General features: G+C 29.9%; 2 protein-coding genes across 8 annotated transcripts; both read left to right on the top strand.

The window, feature by feature from the left end:
- The first annotated feature begins 9,624 nt into the window (after positions 1-9,624).
- On the top strand, positions 9,625-10,350 carry LOC126656396 (uncharacterized). The gene has a single exon (XM_050350967.2). The coding sequence runs from the start codon at positions 9,774-9,776 to the stop codon at positions 10,290-10,292; it is 519 nt and encodes a 172-aa protein (XP_050206924.1). The 5' UTR covers positions 9,625-9,773; the 3' UTR covers positions 10,293-10,350.
- A 4,151-nt stretch (positions 10,351-14,501) lies between these two features.
- LOC126656282 (ribonucleases P/MRP protein subunit POP1) lies at positions 14,502-21,217 on the top strand. Of its 7 annotated transcripts, none has more exons than XM_056103649.1 (12): positions 14,502-14,706; positions 15,388-15,512; positions 16,108-16,648; positions 16,890-16,986; positions 17,174-17,281; positions 17,372-17,599; positions 17,922-18,040; positions 18,123-18,638; positions 19,232-19,340; positions 19,421-20,004; positions 20,590-20,757; positions 20,861-21,217. In XM_056103649.1, the coding sequence occupies exons 3-12, from the start codon at positions 16,182-16,184 to the stop codon at positions 21,054-21,056; spliced, it is 2,592 nt and encodes an 863-aa protein (XP_055959624.1). In that variant the 5' UTR covers positions 14,502-14,706; positions 15,388-15,512; positions 16,108-16,181; the 3' UTR covers positions 21,057-21,217. The 7 variants fall into 7 exon arrangements, with proteins under 7 accessions (XP_055959624.1, XP_055959623.1, XP_055959621.1 ...); XM_056103648.1 differs by having other exon boundaries at positions 16,081-16,648; XM_056103646.1 differs by having other exon boundaries at positions 16,046-16,648.
- The last annotated feature ends 652 nt before the right edge of the window (positions 21,218-21,869 follow it).

Raw genomic sequence — 21,869 nt, 5'->3', positions numbered from 1 at the left:
CATTCATTTACATGAGAGCTCATGGAATATATTGTTCTAAACATATATACTATTAGTTGCTACTGTTAATTATAAATAAAATAGTCATATATTCGCGCGGTTGCGCAAAATCACTATAAACTTTTCTTTTTTTAATTTTTTATATGAACTTTAATTATTCTGTTTTGAAATAACGAAAGTTTAATTACACCCAAAATAGTTTAAAAACTTATGTGTACTTTTATAAAAACTACGAGAATTTTGTATATCTTTTGCCATTAAATAATATTAAATTTTCAATCAACATTGCGTTTTTAGTAACTTTTTTAATTTTGTATGGTTAATGTTGTAGAAGATGGTCACCACTGTTCGGTGGTGTCCGACCAAAGTGGGGGAAGGAGAAGGCGGTGGTAGCCGGAGTGCGAGAGAACGGCGGCGGAATTAAAATTTTGGAATAAAAATTAAGTCTCGAGATAAATTGAGGTTTAATTAAATTAAATAAAATTTTAAGTTAATTTTAATAAATTTATTAAATAAATTATTTGATTAAAAATTAATTTAAATTAATTTAAACTAAACTAATTCAAATTATTAAATCAAGAAATTTTAATTATTTTTAATTAATTAATTAAGAAATATTAATTATTTGTAAATGTATATAAATTGTATAATAATATAATTAATTGATTTGAGTTAAAGATTGAGTTTAATTTTGTTTTGGTTATAATGTGGTTTCATGTGATTTGGTTGGATGAGAGGTGTTGTCACGTCAATAATTTGCTGAGTTGACAGTGACCTGGCAAACAACTTAGCAAAAATTCGGTTTGATTCAAAAAAATGGCTACAAAAAATTTCAAATATTTTAAAATTGGTTAAAATAACCGATTTTAAAAAGTTTTGCTAGAACTGATAAAAGCGGCAAACATTTGATATTTTATTGCGATTGACATTATATTAAAATAAATTAATATATTAAAATGGAAAAAGGGTCACTTATGTCCCTAAGGTTTGCCTCTACGATCAAGTAAGCCCACAACGTCCGGATAGGTTCAAATATGCCCCAACGTCTTAAAAATGAACAATCAGACCCCCGATTTTAACGCATAAATGAGAAGTTGGGTGTGTGGTTGTCAAAACCGAGGGCCTGATTGTTCATTTTTTAAGACGTTAATGGTATAGTTGAACCTTTTCGGACATTGAGGGGTTTACTTGATCCTAAATCCAAACTTTAAGGGTATAAATGACCCTTTTTCTATTAAAATACATAACATTGAGCTTGGTGGCATGAATTTTTAAGGGATTATAATTTGAAAAATTATTGGAAACATTCGCTGTTGATAATCTATATGTTAGGACAATGAATTTAAACATTGAGCTTCATTAAAAAAAAAAGTTAAACATTGAAATTGGTGGCACGATTTTAAGTGGATATAATTAAGAATTTGAGAGTTTTATTGGGAACATTCTTTGTTAATAAAATCTTCATGTTAGGATAATGATTTTAAATAAAATGTCAATGAAGAATACATGCCTTCACAAAGAAGCATTGACTAATGAAAATGACTTCCTAAATGAATTGGTTTTTTAATTAATCAACTTGGATATTGTCACTTGAGTGTACCTGTTAGCATAATTACAATATTATTTAATCATTTTTCCGGAATTAGAATGTGGCTATATATAATTATTTATTCGAGTTTATTTATAAAACATTATGCGTTGGAAGTCGAAAATTATATTATGTAAAATTAAATTTTTAATAATTGGGAAGTAAGAGAGCTTGTGGAAAAAATTGAACTCATGAGTCACGGCCTTGATAGTTTATTATATAAAATTTATTAACTTGTGATATTAAAATAATTCATTTTATATTTCATAGCAACAATCTAAATCAACTCATCCTTAAATATTATTTTTAATTATATGATGATCCAAAATTAGGTCTTCAAATTTAAAATTATAATCATTTGACAATTAAGTTATCTAATACTGAAATACCACATAAAAGTTTACGATCTCTAAATGTACCGAGTTAATACATATAATGAACTAAAAATCATATTTTAGATAAAATCAATCACTTAATACTAAATTATCAATATTTTCTACTTATTATTTATTTTATTTCTATTGAATTATTTACTAATTTTAAATTTAATTCAGATTCTTTAATATTGATTTTCTCAATCTATTAAAGAAAGCTAGTTGTCTCAAAAAGAAATGTGTTAACCCGGTGATGAAATTTAATTTGCTGAATCAGCTTCTTGGATTTTTACTAATAATACTAGACCTTTTTATTAGTGATTTTCTCTTTTTTATTAAAGACTAAACAATTCCTGAACTCTAAACTAAAGTAGGACTACTTTTGAATGAGTCAAGCATGTAGTTATTTCTTTTTTACCAAAGACCTATAAATATTATTTTCTTTTATTATTATTCTTCCAAAAAAATTATTTTCTTTTCATTTTAGAAATTATCCTCAAACTATGTTATTTTTAAAAAATAATCATTCCCTCCGTTCCAATAGAGTTGTCCACTTTATCTTTATCACACAGTTTTAAAAAACACAATTATTGTTATGGATTTTATAATTTTTTCTTTATTTTTCTTATTATACTCTTAATTAATATAGAATCCATTTTCAATTTACTTTATTAGTGGGATTTAAATAGAAGTAGAATAAGAAGATTAAGTTTTAAAATTATTACTTTTCGAAAGTGGACAACAATTATGGGATAAAAAATTTCTCAAAGTGGATAATTCTATTAGGACGGAGGGAGTATAAAAATTTGGATCATGAATTGTTAATTACATTCTATATCCAGTTTCATAAAATATTTACAAAAATACCCTTTTTAACCAGCTTTATTCAGCATAAATACACAAAAGATACACTATAAATACACCACAAAAATATTATAAATACACTAAAATACACTATAAAGACACCATAAAATATAGGTCTAATGGTAAAAAAAACCCAAACCTTTACGACTTGTTGCAATTATATACAAACCTTTTAATTTTTGTAATAATATCCAAATTGCATTTTTTTGTTGCAATAATATCCAAATTGCATTTTTTGTAGCAATAATAGTCAAATTGATGGCTAAACTTGTTGTTTTCAATTAAAATATAAGGCTATGATTATGTTTTGATGTATAATAATATAGTAAAAGTCCCAAAAAAAAAACTCAAAAAAAATTCACATAAAAATGCAATTTGGATATTATTGCAACAAAAAAATGCAATTTGGATATTATTGCAAAAATTAAAAGATTTGGATATAATTACAACAAATCGTGAAGGTTTGGGTTTTTTTTGCCATTAAGCCTAAAATATACCATAAAAATACTAAAAAAAATAAAAATAAAAACCAGAAAGATTATATTTGAAATTAAAAGGGCAATTTAAAAAATGAAAAAGATATGAGATGTAATTATACAGAAAATGGATACACCGATTAATGCCAATATAAACTGGTAAATGCTATCAAAAGTCTTCTAAAATGGATTGACGTATTATTATCCAGCATATTCACAGAGAAGAAAATTGTTGTCCTGACAAAATGGTCAGCCATGGCCTTTATCAGTAATTCGATCTCAATGTCTTCTACACTATATCTACAAGTATTTCTAGCTTTGTTTCGGATGATAATGCAAAAGTTTTGCTACTCTATATGTGTAGATCTCTTTAGTTTACCTCCCACCAAAACCAGTCTCCTTTGTATACAAAAAAAAAACAAATGAATTTCGGTGAACATTACATATACATCATTCTATGTGGCATCCGACCAACAAATTTAAAAGCTAAAGAAAGTCTGTGACAAAAAATGATACTATTTTGCTCATTCTAACAAGTAAATATATAAAAAAAACACTGTCTCAAAATTCAAGTTTATTTATTTTTGTTATACTGGCCCTTTTTTAGTATTTTAATTTTCAAGTCCATTTATAAGTGGAATGACGCATAAAAAAAAGTATATAATTCAATAAAAAAAGTATATAATTCAATAAAAAAATTGAATATATTACACATTAGTTACAAGAAATATGAAATTGGACATAGTAATAATTAAGTATATGGCCTAAATAAATACTCCAAAAACTGGAGACTAATGTATGAAATATATAAAAAAACTTATATATAATATATAAATCTTAATCTCGACTCCAAATTACCTTAATGTCCAATTTGGCCATTACTTTGAAGTTAAATAAAACTCTATAAAATAATCATCCTGAAGATTATATAGGACTATATAACAACTCTAATTTATTTTGTATGACACATCTTTCTTGGATATAATATTGCTTTAAAATTATCATCCTAATGCTATAATTAATTTACAGCTAAAATTAGCATTTGTTAGGTGTGTGTGTGTATATATCATAGTTCAACTACAAAGGTGTACATATAAAGTCAATGATTTGAGATTGTGTGTAGATAGGAATTTGGTTTTGCGTTTCAATGGTGGCCTGGCCTCGCATCATCATCGACACAGTATACAATTGCATATAATTAGAGTTTATATCTTTTTCAGCATTAATTGCATTTTCACAAGTTATGATAATAACTGTAAGGCCTAATGGCATAAAAAACCCAAACCTTTACGACTTGCTGCAATTATATCCAAACCTTTTAATTTTTGCAATAATATCCAAATTGCATTTTTTTGTTGCAATAATATCCAAATTGCATTTTTTTTTAGCAATAATAGTCAAATTGATGGCTAAATTTGTTGTTTTCAATTAAGATATTAGGCTATTATTATGTTTTGATGTATAATAATATAGTAAAAGTTCCAAAAAATGGCAAAAAATTCAAAAAAATTCACATAAAAAGTGCAATTTGGATATTATTGCAACAAAATAGTGCAATTTGGATATTATCGCAAAAATTAAAAGGTTTGGATATAATTGCAACAAGTCGTAAAGGTTTGGGTTTTTTTTATCATTAAGCCTAACTATAATGTTAATTTTCGAAATAAATAGGCTTAATTACTTAAAAAGCACCCACCTTATAACTTTTTTTATTTATACCATGATTTAGGAAAATTTTCAATTGTACCATATTTTCGATTTTTATGTTTCATTTGTACCCCAAAATTAAATTTTTTGATAATTTAATTAATTTAAGGGTGAAAATATTGAAAACAAAATACATAAATGATTAACATTAACGTTTTTATCAGAATATAGGTTAAAATGAAGGACTAAAGTAAACTCTTTTTCAAAAGAAAATAGGTCAATTCAACTCATTAGGTAGAGATGAAACATAAAAATCAAAATAGGGTACAATTGAAAATTTTCCTAAGTCATGGTATAAATGAAAAAAAATTATAAGGTGGGTGCTTTTTAAGTAATTAGGCCAAATAAATATGATAAATTGATCAAAAAAATATTATGAAGAATTGAATTTGATATTTTGTATAATTATCTCCAAAACAAATTGATTGGAAAAAGTGCAAAAATGACTCCAATGTATAGCTCGCGTCTCTTGTAAACACCTCATGTATTTCAGGGGGCGGACTCAGTCTTATAGACTGAGGTGGCGTCCGCCCCCTCGAATTTCTTTTTTTTAAAATTAGTCCTTTAAATTAAAAATATAGTTATTATACTTTAATTTCTGTATAATTTGCCCCCACAAATGTTTTTACACCAACTAGCCAATCCATTTTAAAATTTCTAATTTCCCCTTGTATTTCGGATCTCAAAAATGACTCTAACGTCTGAAAACGCATCAAAAATCACGCTTCCATTATCATTTTCATTTAATGCCGTCCAAATTTATGTTTAACGCCGTCCATTTTTTTATGTTTTTGTTATATATTTCACAATGTTAAGGTCATTTTGAGAATGTTTAAAAGAAACGGGGTTATACATTAGGATTATTTTTGTATTTTTTTCCAAATTAATTTAACGGGAACAAGATTTACTTGATTTGATGAACTATTTTGATAGGTAAGTTTAACATTTTCTTGAACTTACATGATATAATTAAATTAAATCTTTCATTTTCTTTAATATAAAGGAAAGTATGAGTTGTTTTCTTATTCAGCATCATAATTAAGGATTTGATTGAAAAACTTAGTATTTAATACTTATGATTAATTATAAATAAACTATGAATTTAAGCATGTTCTGCTATTACAACATCTAATCGGTATCAACATGGAAAAACATACGTATATTTAGTGAAATTCGTCATAAGATGATGACTTTAATTGTTGCAGATATCCAAGTAGCTTACATTGTAAAAATTAATATTTTCATCTCCAAATATGAAAATAACAAACAATATCTAATCTGCTGCTGCCTTCATCAATATCTAATCTGCTGCTGCCTTCATCAAGGCTGCTCTCCGGCTCCAAGATAAACTCATATGCTGACTTGTCAATCCAGCTGTATTACAGCTCATATCATAGCTGTAATCCAGCTGTAATCTAGCTGGATTATAACTGAATGTTTAGTGTGTGTTAAGTGTTAGTTTTTCTGTATAAATAGGTAGTATACATTGTTAATTCGTTAAGTTTTGTAATCTACAAACTTCAATCAATATAGTTGCTCTGTGTTTGTTTTCTGATATGGTATCAGAGCGGGTCCGAGCCCGGGATCAGGCGCTGCCGCCGGTGTTGCCGCCGCGTTTCAATTTTATCGTTTCTTCTCCGTTGTACTGAACTGGATGTCCAGTCCCAGCAGTCCGGATTGATTTCAGATTCAGTTTGTTGTTGAGCATCGCTATCGGTGACTCCAATTTCTCATTCATCGCTATCGGTGATTTTCTATCAGTTTCAGATTTCAGGTTCTTATCATTGCTATCAATGATTTTCAGCTTCAAAGCTTCAAATTCAGATTCTGTTTGATCAATTTTGATAAGTTTCGATCCATTATCGGTTCAATTTCAAAGTTCAAATTTCATTTCAGTTCATTGCTGTCGATGCTGAAAATTCAAGGTTCTTTTCTATTAAATTCAGGTTTCAATTCTAACAGATTCAGTTCATATCAGATTCTCTTTTCATCTATCCATTCTTGTTTGAATCTTTGTCATCTTTGATCTCTTATCTTCAATTCTAATTGAATTAAGATTCTTCTTCAGCTCATATGATTTGATACATGTTTCCTCTTCTTTCTTAAATCGATTTCTGTGTTTTGCTTGATAAATTCAAGCTGAAATTTTTATCACATTCTTTGATTCTTTCAGTTTATGATTCTCATTCTCTTTGATTTGTGATGTTGCTGGCGTATTATTGGATTTAGGTGTATGAACAAGTATGGATTCCTCTTAAAACAAATAGATATTATTCATGCTCATCAACTGTTTGATAAAATTCCTCAATGGTTATGGTAAAGAATCCATTTGAATGATTGTTTGGGAATTGAGTGCAGCATATGTGATTTTTTTTCTTTTCTAAGGCTTTATTTTGTTGGTGGAGCTGGAATCAATGGTGCTACTAAAGCTATTATGATAAATATGCCATTAATTTGGTGCAAATTAAGAGAACTACAGGAAAAGGTGTTTTGAGACTTTTTGATATTCAATGATTTCAGTCAAGAATTTGGTGAGCTTGTTGGAAAGCAAGGTTCATTTTTCATTCAGTTACTGTTATGGCTACCAGTACATGTTTGTGTTCTCTGTGGTCATTTTTTTTCCATCTTGGAATTGCTGAAATTACTCTTGCACAATAAGGGAGAGTCTTGATCATCGAAAGGTTTTATCAGTCTGAGAAACTTAAGGCTTATATGTTGAAATTCTAAATCAATTGTGATTGTTGAAGAAGTAGCAGTTATATAAAGTGCTAAAGCCTAAAGGGAAGTGTTAAAACCATAGTGACGGTTATAAAGGAACAATGAAGTATGGTATAAATAGAGGCTGCTGGTGGTCATCAAAGTGCTGCTGCCTTCATCAAGGATAAAATTATCCTATTATCAAGCTCGGCATTTTTGACATCTATGCCTAGCTTGAGGGGGGGTAACAAACAATATCTAATCTGCTGCTGCCTTCATCAATATCTAATCTGCTGCTGCCTTCATCAAGGCTGCTCTCCGGCTCCAAGATAAACTCATATGCTGACTTGTCAATCCAGTTGTATTACAACTCATATCATAGCTGTAATCCAGCTGTAATCTAGCTGGATTATAACTGAATGTTTAGTGTGTGTTAAGTGTTAGTTTTTCTGTATAAATAGGTAGTATACATTGTTAATTCGTTAAGTTTTGTAATCTACAAACTTCAATCAATATAGTTGCTCTGTGTTTGTTTTCTGATAGAAAATAAACCATTCTTAAATTCGATTAGATCAGATCTAATTCAATTAAGAAACTGTGATAGAAATTAATTGCTAGCTAAACCAAAATTTAGTAAGAGACAAATTTTATTCAAAATTAGAGACAAGACCTATAAAGAAATTAAAAAAAATGAATTTAAAAAATATGGAAAGTGATTTTTTTGCCAAAAACCACCTCCCGGATAAATAAAAATAATTACTAAAATTGAAGAGATATATTTATTTAAAAAAAAAAGAGACCGCTAGAGTTGGGTTTCGTTTATGGGATTGAGGCGTATTTTAAAAGTTAAATTAAAGTTAACAATTTATATTTTGGTTACGTTGATTAGATTTTAGAAGAATTAACCACTTTGCTCACAACAATAATTATATAAAATCATCTCTTGTTTTATCATAAAAAAAAATCAATTTTAGAATAATAGATAAATACACTCATGATTTTTATTTTTATTTTTATTTTTACAAAATACAACAATAAATATATAGAGGGTTGCTAATTGTATGGAGTTTAATTTTCTCTTCCACTTTCTTTGTTTATTTTTTTTTCAAATTTATAACATGCACTTCATTTTCATCCAACAGAGAGATAAGATCTAAAAGCAGCCAAATTCAACATTTTATCAATTAACTAACTAGCAAATTATTAGAACATTTTAGTCCTAGAATCATTGATAAACTTAATTTTTCCTTTTTAATTTGACAAATCCTAAGTGTCAATATATAAGAGGGTGGTTCAAATTGGAATAAATTAAAGAAATATTCAACTATAGATTTCTCTTTCTCAAAATTAATATTCTGTTCTTCAATCATATTTATAATTTAAAAAGCTTTAAATTGGTTTTACTTTTATGTCTTTTGCTTAAGAAAAATAATTATCTATAATGACGTCCGGCCTTTACTTTGTCAAAGTCACCCAAAAACTCCAATAAACAAGTCGCTATATTGTCCATTAACTAGCCAACAAGTCATTTTAACAAGTCTGTAATTAAAAACTCCAAACCAAATTAAACCCAATCCTATATTAGACCATATATTTACCCGGTTCAGACCGATATAAAATTTTATTTAGAAAACAAAACTGAATTTTTGTAAAAATATTTCAAACTGAACCGAGTTAGCCGGTTTAGTTCGATTATTTTAGTTTTTTTTCATACTAAAATTTAATTTGAACTTTTCTATATCCAGAATCAAATGAGACTGAAAAACTGATTTATTTATAATATTAAATGGAACTAAACCGAATTTTTCGGTTAGGTTTGGTTTTGTCACACCCTACCATATAATATATCCCAAACCTTCTAATTATTTTTTAAAATTATCTTACAAAATCTATAAGTCCTCCTTTTATAAACCATGGATATCTTCATTAACACAACATCTCATTCCTTCTAACTTCTATATCCATCTTCTCTTCATTCTTTCTAGCTAGCTCGTCATTTTCTTGCAATATATATATCAAAAAATTAAACAATTCATTACAATTTCTTGATCTTAAAATTTAAAGATTATGGAAACCAAAAAGCCTACAAGCAAGCAAAACAAATTTAGCAAGTTCATCAAAGTTCCATTAAAGATCTTGATAAAAGCAAGGGATTTCTACGTCAAGAGCATGACGGAATACTCCGATCGCATCGGTTACGGCTCGGTCATGGGTTGCCCTACCGGCCATGTACTCAACACCTTGCCTAAGAGTTATAGTGTCAACTCGTCGAGATCAAGCACCCGCGACGATGATTACCGGGAGCTTTTAAGGGTCGCTTCCGTCAAAGGATTAAGGAGTACTACAAATAATTTTGATGAATTTCAAAGGCAACAATCAAGAAAATCTCCAATTAGGGCAAATTTAGTTAGTACTAATGGAATTTATAATTTGCCTAGGAGTTATAGTGTTGGGATTGGAAGAATTGATGAAGACAGAGAATGTGATAGTTTTGAAGAAGAAATCAAGGTTAAACCTAATGTTTTTTCAAGAAGCAAAAGCTATGCTGTGTCTAAAACTAAAAGAACAAGTATTGGAGCATACTAAATTTGAGTAATTAATCAAGAAAAGATTAAGAAAAAGGCAAGTTTAATTTCTTGATTAATTTCATTGTGCTTTGTTTAAACTTTAATTCTTTGTTTTTATCATTTTCCCATCTTGTTTTGGCTTGTGTTTAGACTTTGACATGCATTTTAATGTTAATTGTTCTTGACGAGGTTTGTTCTTGTATTTTGTTTCTTTTACATATGTAGAAAAAAGAATCAATTTGTGTAATTAATTTAAGATGTTTATTTTTTAATGAAAATTTTAAAGTTTTATGTTTATGCTTAGCATGATAGTATGAATGAAGAAACAAGTTTTGATTCCTGAGGATGTCAATTTGAATTCTTTCGCTATCAAACTTTCTCATGACAGTCACTTATTAGAATTCTACATAAAATCTAAATTGCAATATTTTTTTAAATTATTTATCAGTTATGCCACATCACCTAATATTATTCCCCCTAAAACTATATACATGATATAATTTTAATGGTCTATTGTCTTAAATCAAAAAAATACTGAGGTCAATTTTACTCAAAATTTTTAAAAACACCAATTTTAACAAAATTTTCAACAAGTATATCTCAACTTCAACCCACTCATTTTTTTCAAAAAGGCTTAATCACCAAAAAAAAAAACCCCACCTTTTAGCCCTTTTCCAGTTGCACCGACGTTACAATTTTTTCAGCTGCATCCTAATTCGCACTTTTATATTTCAATTCCACCCTCAAAATCAAATTGGACTCTTTTTTACTCGGAAAAAATTCATAAAAACCTTATAAAGTACTCATTTGAACTTTTTTTCACACAAAAAGTTAAAAAAGGATGACTTATTTCAACTTTTTCCAAATGGAGAAGAGATCAATTTAGTACTTGAAGGTGGAATTGAAAACCAAAGGTGCGAATTAGGGTGCAGCTGACAAAATTGCAATGTCATGGTGCATTTGAAAAGGGGTTAAAAGGTGGGATTTTTTTTGGTGAATAAGCCTTTTAAAAAATACTAAATCTTTTATAATTTTTTTAAATTCTAACCAAGTCTAATCGTTTTATGGAACACATTAGGAATTTTCTCTCTTCAAAAATATTGTGCTCTCCCTTCTCTCTAAAAAAAGAGTCTTTTTTTCATCTTCTTTTTAAGGGTGGGAGAAGATGATTTTTCCGGTTAACCGGAAAATCATCTTCTCTCCGCCCATAGAATTAATTAGTATAGATCTATTTTTGTTGTTTGAATAAGACATTTGTTATGAAGTTTTTGATTTCGGTTTGTAATTTTTATGTTTGAATAATTTTAGGTCTTTTGAATTTGTAGTTGTTATATCTAACAAGGTATTTGGTGGATTTTCAGACTTTAGATCCGAGTCTTTAAGATCTAAAAAATATGTAGAGAATATTTTTTAGATCTATACAAGTTCTTGAAGATCTAAAAATTTAGGGGTTTTTTAGATTTTTCAAAATTCTTGTAGATTTATGTTCGGAGAGTTTTGAAGATCTCTAAATTCATAAAGATCTAAAAATAGGATGGTTTGTTGGTTTATCTTACTAAGAATTCATTGAATATGAAGACCGGAATGCTAAATTCAACCGGATAGAGCGGTTTCAAAAGTAAAATCGGAAGAAGAACTATCCAAGTACCGTGTACGAGAAACATAGTTTCATCGTTGTTAAGTTTATGCGGGATCTATGTCACATATTTTTCTCCCCTTCGATTATTTTTTGCTTATCTAGAAATTGTTGTTTAGCTTATAATTTGTTCAAACTTGAAAGATCATAATTGGATTGTGATATAACTTTTATAATTTATACTTGTATCTTTTTAATGAATTTTTTAGCTTTGGGAAGAAAAAAAGTCCAATCGTTTTCATTTAAAAAATACATATCAAAATTAGGATTAAAATTACGAAATGGTCATATTTGAAATAAATAAAAAAAATTGGTCTTTTTTTATAAAGAAATAGACGACTGGCTAAAATTTTAAAAGTTTTGGTTAGAATTGCCTCACCCAATATGATTTGGTATGTTTAAGACACTAAGCTAATTTTAATATGAAAATAATCTTAGTGATGTAATGTTAAGGTGATGTAGCATGCCTAATTGGGAGATAATTATTTAACATACCGAGAAATTAAATTCAATATTAATTTTTAAAAATAAATTAAAATATGAAATCATTTTGATAGGTGATCTACAATTTTAGCAATCTCTAACCTTTTACCATAATACTTACTCTGCCATTCTATATAGTCTTTTACAAGAATTTAAAATATTTTTTCATGAAAGTTTAGGCATTTATTTTTTGTCATATTTTTCAAACATTCCTTGTTAATCATGTGAAAATGAAAGGGATCCAAGGGTGAAGTTCCAAAATTGATGAAGTTCACAATGTAAAGACAATTCATTAATGGATTAATTTGTTTATTGCCAATGATTCAATGGCCGGATATGAAACAATACAGCTTATTGTGTTCTTTTCATTTAGACTACGAAACTCAATTTATGTTACAGAGTTATTTAACTTAATTTTTATTTTTTAAAATAATTAATTCTAAAACTTTTTATTTTTAGATCAGATTATCTTATAACTATATTTTTAAAAAGTATGAAATATAAATCGGAGATGAGGTATGCGAAAAAATTAAAAAATTTCCTAATTGTTGCGATAAAATTATCCTAAACCTAGTTTTAACAATAAAAATATAAATTACGGGATAATCTGACCCAAAAATGAAGAATTTTAGGATTAGTTGTTCAGAAAAATAAAAACTGAATTAAATGATCTTATGTCACAAATTCAGGAAGCGCGTTGACCCTCTATTCAAACTCATTATTCAGCTTATCCACTAGTAGGGCTCTAAACCAACCGATAACGATTCGATGTTCGGTTCGATAAAAATTGACTCGCCATCATCCTTTTGTGTAAATGAATCGATTTAAATTCTATTTTATGCTCATCTTTTTAATCAATAAACTTTCATTAAATTACCAATATCATAAACAGTAACTAGTGTTAGATTAATGCATTTCTGTTGACATGATATGGAATGGAATGTGCTGAATAAAAAAATAAACATCATTATTTGCATCACCTAACATATTTAAAAATAAAATTAAATAACTGTTGAGCTATAATAACACTATAAAATGTACAATGTTAATTAGTGGACTGTTGATTTTTGTTGGTTTTTATAAATGAGTGTTTTTCTGTGTATTTTAAGTGTTTTTTTAATATATTTTCTTTAATTTTTCGTTGTTTTTTTCAGTGTTTTTTCAATATACATTTAGTGTGTAATTGATTATTTTTTGTGTTTAATTGATTTTTTATTATATGTTTTAGTGTTTTTTTTTGTTGTATTTTTTGTGTTTTTTATGGTATTTTTGTACTTTATTTTTCAGTACCTCATAAATTTTAATTTCTTGCTAGTATTTTTGTAAATATATATTTTTCAGATAGTTTTGAAACTCCCATTTTTCAAACATCAAATAGTATAAATTGAATAAATATATTTAGAATTTCACATAAATTATTTGTATAATATATTTTTATTTTAAATAAAATTCTATAATTTTAGCTAAAACTATGTACTATATCTTAATTTTAACCGAACGTATATAATTTTAGTTAAGAACTATGCAGTTTGGACTAAGAGTCTTAACACTGTGCAATTTTAACAGAGGGATCTTTACTCGGATTAAAAAAGTCGAAAGCTCTTTTAATCGGATCTAAATCCTCAACTAAAAAAATAAAGTCTTTGTGGTTGTTTTTTCTAATATATTTTTTGATGTTGTGTTTGTGTTTTATTAGATTTAATTTTTGGATTCATGTTGGTAAAAATCTTAAAGTTTCAAAAATAAAGCCCTAAATCGTATTTTCAATGTATGAGATTTACAGCTCTCATCATTATTTTAGAATAGTTCTTTCAATTTGTTGAAAAATCGTTCATTTATTGTATTTTCATTATTATTAATGGAAATTTTAACCTATAATAAAAAAAAGTCAAAGTCGTATTCTCCTGATTTAAGTGAGGTTGTTGTTCGAACAATATTTATGTTGCTGTTTGAACGATATTTATGTATGCAGCCGTTTAAATTTTGGAGTCAGAGCTTGTCTTTCTGTAGGGGATCTACCCTGCTCGAGTTAAAATTGGTCTAATGTGAAAGATTTAAAGGTGGTGTTTCATATTTAAAATTCGTTTAGACCATCTCGTGGAATTACAAAAAACAGAGGAAATGAAAATGAAGTAGAACCCTATGTATTTTCCCCCTTTCATCTGTAATTTTTAGCATCAAACTCAAAACACAAACAGAACAATTGTCCTCTTCTGGTGCTCTTTCGGCCCGCCGCGGCTGCCGCTGATTTCTTCCGCCGCCGCCGCTGATGCCAGTGCTGTCTTTTTCCGTTCCCTGCGATTCATACTTTTAGGTTCTTCCTCTTTCTGGTTCTATCTACTTTCATTTTCTTTGTCTAGCTTTAATTGGTGCACTTAATATTTCCAGTCTCGTCGGCTTTGACAACTATTTTAGGACGAACTTCATAATAGTTGTTTTATTTCTGACACTGACAGCATAAATTTGAAGCTTATCCTAATTACTTTGAATCTTAATTTATTTTTTGAGTTAATCAACTTTTAATTAAATATGCAAGTCATTGCTTATGTAGTCAGTTTTATGTATATACTACAAAGAATGTAATTTGCATTGTTTAACTGATGATATGATGTACATAATTTAATTGAGAATTTCTCCATTTCCACAACCAACTATTGTTAAATGGACATTTCAAAAAAATAAAATTAGAATTGCTAAACCGAAAAACAAAATAAATAACGATTAGCTGAAAGACATGCTGCTAAAAGTTCTAAGTAATCTAAACAAACAGAAAAGACACCACATTTTAGTTCCTACACACTCAATTACAGAGCCTAATTCTTCTCCGTACGGCGGAGAAATAGAATTAAAACTCTACCTAAACAACATATTTTGGAAGATGGTAGTTTTGTAAAGACTTTAAATGGAGTATCGTCTAGAAACGAAGAGTTTACATTGTTAGCTAAAAGCTAAAGCTTACACCCTACTTCTTTTCTGTACGTAAATATGTTTGCAGATTGTAGATTTTATTAGTTGACGTCGATGATCAAAGAAAAACAATGCATCATCAATAACAACGATACCCTCGTTTTAAGCAATTACAACATTAGTAATATTACTGCTTCCATTAACGCATAGCAGGTTCATTACCGGACTCTTTGCATTTCTATTCAAATTCTTTTGCTGTTCTATTTTGTTTCAATATTATTTTTGGTGTGTTTCATTAGGTTTTCCTCCAAATCCTTCTCTAGCAAATTTATGCAATATGTTAGCAAATTATGTTCCTATGCAAATGCAACCTTCAACTGGGTATTATCAATCAGTCTTCAATTTTTTCAAAAAATTCTTGTACCTTTGTGCCCAATCTCACCTCTTCTCACTCAATAACCTCCTGCATTTGTTAATCCTCAAATAGGCTTTCTCCCTCGTAATAATATGTTTGTCAATCAATTCAACCCATGCCAACTCAAGGTCGCCCTTTCCCTTTTAGTTTCTCCAATTTTCTTCAGTAGCTCAATTAAAATGTGGGGTTCCTCAATTTACAGAATCTGAATCCCGGTTTACCTTTACCTTTTCAAATTTGGTTTTTGTTTTTGGTGTTGAATGTTTTATTTATATGTAATAATTCAGGTTTATTATTAGTGTAATTATTCATTTTTGTTTTGTTTTTGTAGCTCTGTAACATCATTTTGAATTGGTCTGTTTGTAGAAGTTGTTAACTTTTTGGGGTTGACAGTAATCAGCTGCATCCTGCTGCCGCACTCTCAAAAGTGAGCGACAGGGAAACCCAACTTCATTGTCGGAAATATTATGGCAGGTGATGGAAGTAAGAAAGGAAGTGAAGCATCATCGGTTCCTCCTCGAAAAATTAATGTCCAAAAATTTGCAGAATCACGTGCTTCTGAGCTGGAAACACTTCATTCAATTGTATCAAACAGATTAAATAATGATTTTACGTCTAGAAGAAACAAGAGAAGAAGAACTACTTCATTTGATAATCAAGCTGCAAAGAAGAGACATCGTAAAAAGAGGAAATTCGGAATTGTCGCTGTTAATAAAAGAAGTGCTGCTGATGCTGCTGCAGTTTCTGACCAAGAAAAAATTAAAGTTCCACCTCGTCATATTCGAAGGAGAGTTGAGCTTAGAAAGAATCCTGGAAGTGGTTTTTCTACTTCTGGAGATGGAACAAAGAGGCTGAGAACACATATTTGGCATGCAAAACGGTTTACTATGACTAAGCTTTGGGGTTTTCACCTTCCTTTAGGTTTGCAGGGCAGGTAAGATGTCGTTTTATGCCGTTGATTTAAATTTATACTTGGGAAGTTTTAATTATGCGATAATTCATCATGTTTGGAAAGGTTCTATAGCTTGTTAGAATTTGACTATTTTAACTTGAAAAAAGGAACATTACATTTTGAAAACAATCAGTTATGTTACAAGTGTTATGATTTTGCTCCTTTATTGCAAACAAGGCCTATAAATATGTGTTCATTGACAAGAGTGAGTTGTACGATGCAGAGGAAGGGGCTCTAGAGCTTTATTGAAGTGGTACAAGCACGGAGCTGTTATGCATGATGCTAGCTATTGTTCTGCCCTCCAGTTGGAGGGTCATGAGGCAGGCATTTCCTTTTCTTTATTATAAGCAAATTTAATTATTGAACTTTTGTTTCTTATCTCTAGATGAATTTAATGATCGAATTCAATTATCAAGTTGAGGAAGTAGCTTATTGATGTCTAATGTTTAGTATTTTATGATTTCTAAATTCATTACTAAAGCATAATTGCTGTTATATGATTTCCAGGATGCATTAACATCAGTATTGAAGATGGTGCTGGAGCCTTGTCCATCCGCTCAATCTGAGGAAATCACTAATGCCACTGTATCTGGTGCTATCTATGGCTCAGCAATGGTAAGCTACTACACTGCAAAAGTTTTTTTTAACTTCTGGAAGAAGTTTGACGTAAAAAATGCAGATGTATAAAATCTCTTTTTTCTGTAGCTTCATCATGTTGGAGCGCCCATCTCTCAGCTGATAGCTCCTGTGACCTATATGTGGCAACCTATTCATCTTGGGGATGAAGAAAATAGTGGTCATGAATATAAGTCTGGTGGATGTAATTCTCCACAAAGCTCTGAATCTTGTTCACATCGCCGGCTTTGGGTGTGGATACATGCTTCAGCTTTTAGCGAGGCATATGATGTTCTAAAGTTTGCATGTCAGAAACAGGTATGTCTTTTTGCTGTACCAAGGAGATTGTATTTTATAAAACTTAACTGTGATTAAATTGGTTTATATTTGCTGACTAGACCTCCATATTTATGGAAATCCCATTTGATCTAATACCCCAAATAGTTTGTAAAAGCTAGTTGACCATATGCACAAATATTTTCCATTTGTCATGCATAATTTTTGTTTCTTCAGCTTACAATTTGCTTTGGTGTTACCTTGGCATGTAATTTGCTGTTTAGAACAATAATTTATCATGAGAATTTATGTATCTGCACTCCCTTTAAGTGTGATTTTCATGGTTTTTATATTTTATTTTCAGATGAATGAGAGTGGCATTTTGATCAATTGTTTTTCACTTGAAGGTCAACTTGCCAAGTTAGAGGTAATGGGCTCAAAGGCATTTCAACTTCTTCAAAAGATATTACATCCTGTTTCTTGGTGAGCTGCTTAAGCTGTAATTAAATCCTTCAGATTAATGTAGAAGTTAGCAACCACTAATATGACAGTTTCTTGTGTGCAGTACTTCAAATAATTCAGGGACTTTGAAGACATGTGCTGCTAGAGAGGCAGACCCTGAATTAAAGAAGCCTTCTCTACTTCAAATTGATGAGAATGTTTCTCCTTGTTCTATTTTATCTTTTAATGTCAGGGATCCTCGAGCATTGCCTCAGAAAAGGATTGCTGATATTCATTTGGCAGTTCCTACGGCTGTAAATTCTGTGCCAGATTTTAAAACTGGGAAGGATGTTGCGGTATCTGGAAGTCTCGATAAGGTGGAAGCCTTGGGTTCACCATCATGCTCAAAGCCTGAAGGGGATAGCAATCTCTTTAACAACATGAATCTGTGGGATGCTAGAAGCAGAGTAACTCTTCCAGTGGAAGAGAATGTTCTTTGCTTGGAAAAACATCATTTGCGCATGGATTTTATTTGCCTTGATGATCCGAAATCAAGGACGCTGAGTTCTTCAGCTGAGGTTCAAAGATCTTGCCCTATTATGCTTCTCAAAAACAATAATCAAATGGGCTCGTTCATGGGGTAATTTATTTTTCTTATTAATTCCCATTTTCGTGTTATTCGGTTTAATATAAATGCTCTCATTCGCGTTTTAGGATCTTAAATTTGACACGACTTTAATTTTGCAACTGTATTCATCCAAATTCATTCTGATAAATTATCTGTCGATAAATTTGGATTCTTGTTTATCCACTTGAACAATGTCAACTAAATTTGGCTCACTTCAACCTAGACATGCTTTAAATATATAAGGTACTCATTGCATAGACAGTATATCTTTTTTGTTTCTTTCTATTTTTTGGTATGAGTGTGTTGTCTAGTCTTCTTGCGACTGCCACTCTGTTATCAAGTAAATTTGTTCTTTTTCTTTTGTTTAAATTCTATTATCATTTGCATGTGTACCATGACAACTTAGCGGAAATATGCTGTAAATCCTCGTTTCACCACGGGACTAGTGATTGCCAAAATGGTTGATCATTAGATAATAACAATGTATAAATGTTAAATACTTTAATAGTTTAATAGAATAACAAAATGATATAATAGTAATTAAATTTAATATAAAAATTAATTTAATTGACTGTAATTACTAATTACTGTTTGTTGTCTTTCAGATGGTCAATTATAGTCCCTTTATCCTGGGTCAGGGTCTTTTGGATTTCTCTCATCTCCAAGGGAGCTCATGCAATAGGTCTAAGAGAGAAGCAATGGGTTACGTGTGAAGTATGTTTGCTTAACAAGATTTTCTTTCTTGTTTTTGTTAATTTTTTTATTACAAAACAGTAATTTTCTGGCTTTGGCAGGTTGGATTGCCAATCTTTCCTGCAGACTTTCCTGATAGTAATGGATACTGGTCTTCTATGGAAACTGTAAATGCCACCCTGGACCAAAAGGCTGAACAACAGCCTCCTGCTGTAAGGCTTTCGAAAGTGCCCATTCCACCGCCTTGGACTAGTGTCCATGTTTCTGTTGACAAGGGGTTGTTTGCAGTGCAAGGCACGTCAATTTGTAGCGTAAAAGATATGGTTGAGTGCAATTTATCATTGAATTCCAGATATGAAATTAGCAACAATACATCAACCAGTGTTAGTAACTTATTTAATGGAATCATAGCAAGGACATCACTTGTATTGACAGATTTCTTAAAAGAAGTTGATGCTTGTCAGTTACTTTTATTTCCTCAAGTTCCAAATGGGAAGAGGTTTGCCGAGTTGATGATGGATGAAAACAGGTGTGCCAACATTAAAAATGAGAGTTCCGGAATCACTTATGACCGAAAATTATGTTTCGTTAGAGTTCTTCTCCATGCATACAAGGAAGGTGTTTTTGAGGAGGGGGCGATTATATGTGCACCGTGTCCTAGTGATGTATCACTCCTCACTTCCAGGTATCCTTTTAAACATTTATTCTTCTTAATAGTTATTGCATCAGTTCTGTTGGGCAGGAGTGCTGAAATTTCGTTTTTCTTCAATGCTGCCATACCGAACCAAATTTATAAGAATTTAAAATTTTCAAACCTAACAGAACTGAACCTCAGTTTAGTCGGTGTTTCAGTTTGGTTTGTACCAAAACAGAATTGAAATTTTTTACCTCTGAAATCGATCCAAACTGAAAGGCCAATTTTTTTTTATAATATCAAATTAAATTGAACTGAATTTGTTGGTTCACTTTGGTAATATAGTTTTTGCACACCCCTACTGTTGAGCTGAGGTCTGCTTGATTGTGAGAGTATCTGATTTAGGGGTGATACTTTCTTTACATATATAATTGGAAATAGTAATTGATCAATGTTCTGCAACATATCAAGCTAGTAGCTCTTGTATTTTGTGAACTGAATGGGTGAGAACAATAGATGCTATTGAGTTTGCTTATGGTAACTTATGAGAAAAAACATATAATTTTGGGGATTCATGGGATGCAGAGCCCATTCTTTTGATTTCGATAATGTCTGATATGATCGGAACATGCTCAGGTCAGAAGAAGGTGAGGCTGGAATTCAAATTCCCGAGTCTTCCGTTCGGTCATACTTCACAGAGCAAGCTTCTGGTAGATGGGAGCTCCAGTTACCAGAGAGCATTGCTGCTAGAGAAACTTATCGATGGCCCATTGGATTTGTCACCACAGGATTTGTTCGAGGGAGGTTAGTTATGAAGATCTCTTATAACTTTGCATCAATTAATTTCTATCAGTGAATTCATATACCTGTTTGGTTGTAAAATTTTAAAAAAGTTTCGTATCTGCAGCAAGAAGCCGGTGGCAGAGGCCTTATGTGAAGCAGTTGTATTAGCTGGGCTAAGGGAAGAGCAGTGGAATGCAACAGCTGTGAAGCATAGGAAGAAGGAAATATATGTGCTTGTGAGAAACATGAGATCTTCAAAATATAGACTTGGTCTTGCATCAATTGTTCTGGAGCAACAAGAAGATTTGGAGTTCTTGTGAAATGTTTCGACTATTGTCGTTTTTGACATGTATGATGACTATTGTCGTTCATCTATTTCTTGCAATCTTAATAGTTATGCAGAGTCAGAGATGAAGTTTGACAGATTTTGTTCGACGCATAAGATAGCGAAAATACATAGATGAAATTTTGATCCGCTCAAATTCTGATCTTTTATTTTGAAATTTGTTCACTTTTGAAATAATAGTATTGCACTAAACCGATCTATATACTTATATAATTGAGAGGACCAACCGAGCCTTCTCATTGATTCCTATAAAATAGAGCGTTCTCATTGATTCTCACAAAATAGAGAATTCTCATTAGTTCCCGCCCTTTCTAAAACACTTATATTATTTTAATTTTATAAATCATTTTTAATTTACATTAATTAAGAGGACCAACAGAACTCTCTCATTCATTCTCACAAAATAGAGCATTTTGGTGAGTTCCCACCTTTATAAAAATACTTATTTTAATTAAATTATATAGTGATTTATTTAATTTATAATAAATTTCTTTATCTATATAAAAATCTATTTATTAATATTAATATTATCACCTTTAAATTTTGTAAATCAATTTTGATTTACATCAATTTTTTCGTTGATAGAATTTGTTACAATAAGATAGCCCAATTAATGAGAAATTTTGACAAAATAAAACTCTTCATATCAACTTCCTATATAATGACCATCAATTTCCCATGATTAATGCTGACCCGGCCAAATTGTTGAAATTTATGCTCCAATACACATCGTTAGGTATATTTTATAGTTTAAGGTTCTAATTAGTTATTATTTTGATTTTTTTTT

This window comes from Mercurialis annua, linkage group LG7 (assembly GCF_937616625.2).
Source record: "Mercurialis annua linkage group LG7, ddMerAnnu1.2, whole genome shotgun sequence".
Taxonomy (NCBI): domain Eukaryota; kingdom Viridiplantae; phylum Streptophyta; class Magnoliopsida; order Malpighiales; family Euphorbiaceae; genus Mercurialis; species Mercurialis annua.
Note: the sequence above shows the minus strand (reverse complement) of the source record. Positions and strands in the feature narration are given on the sequence as shown.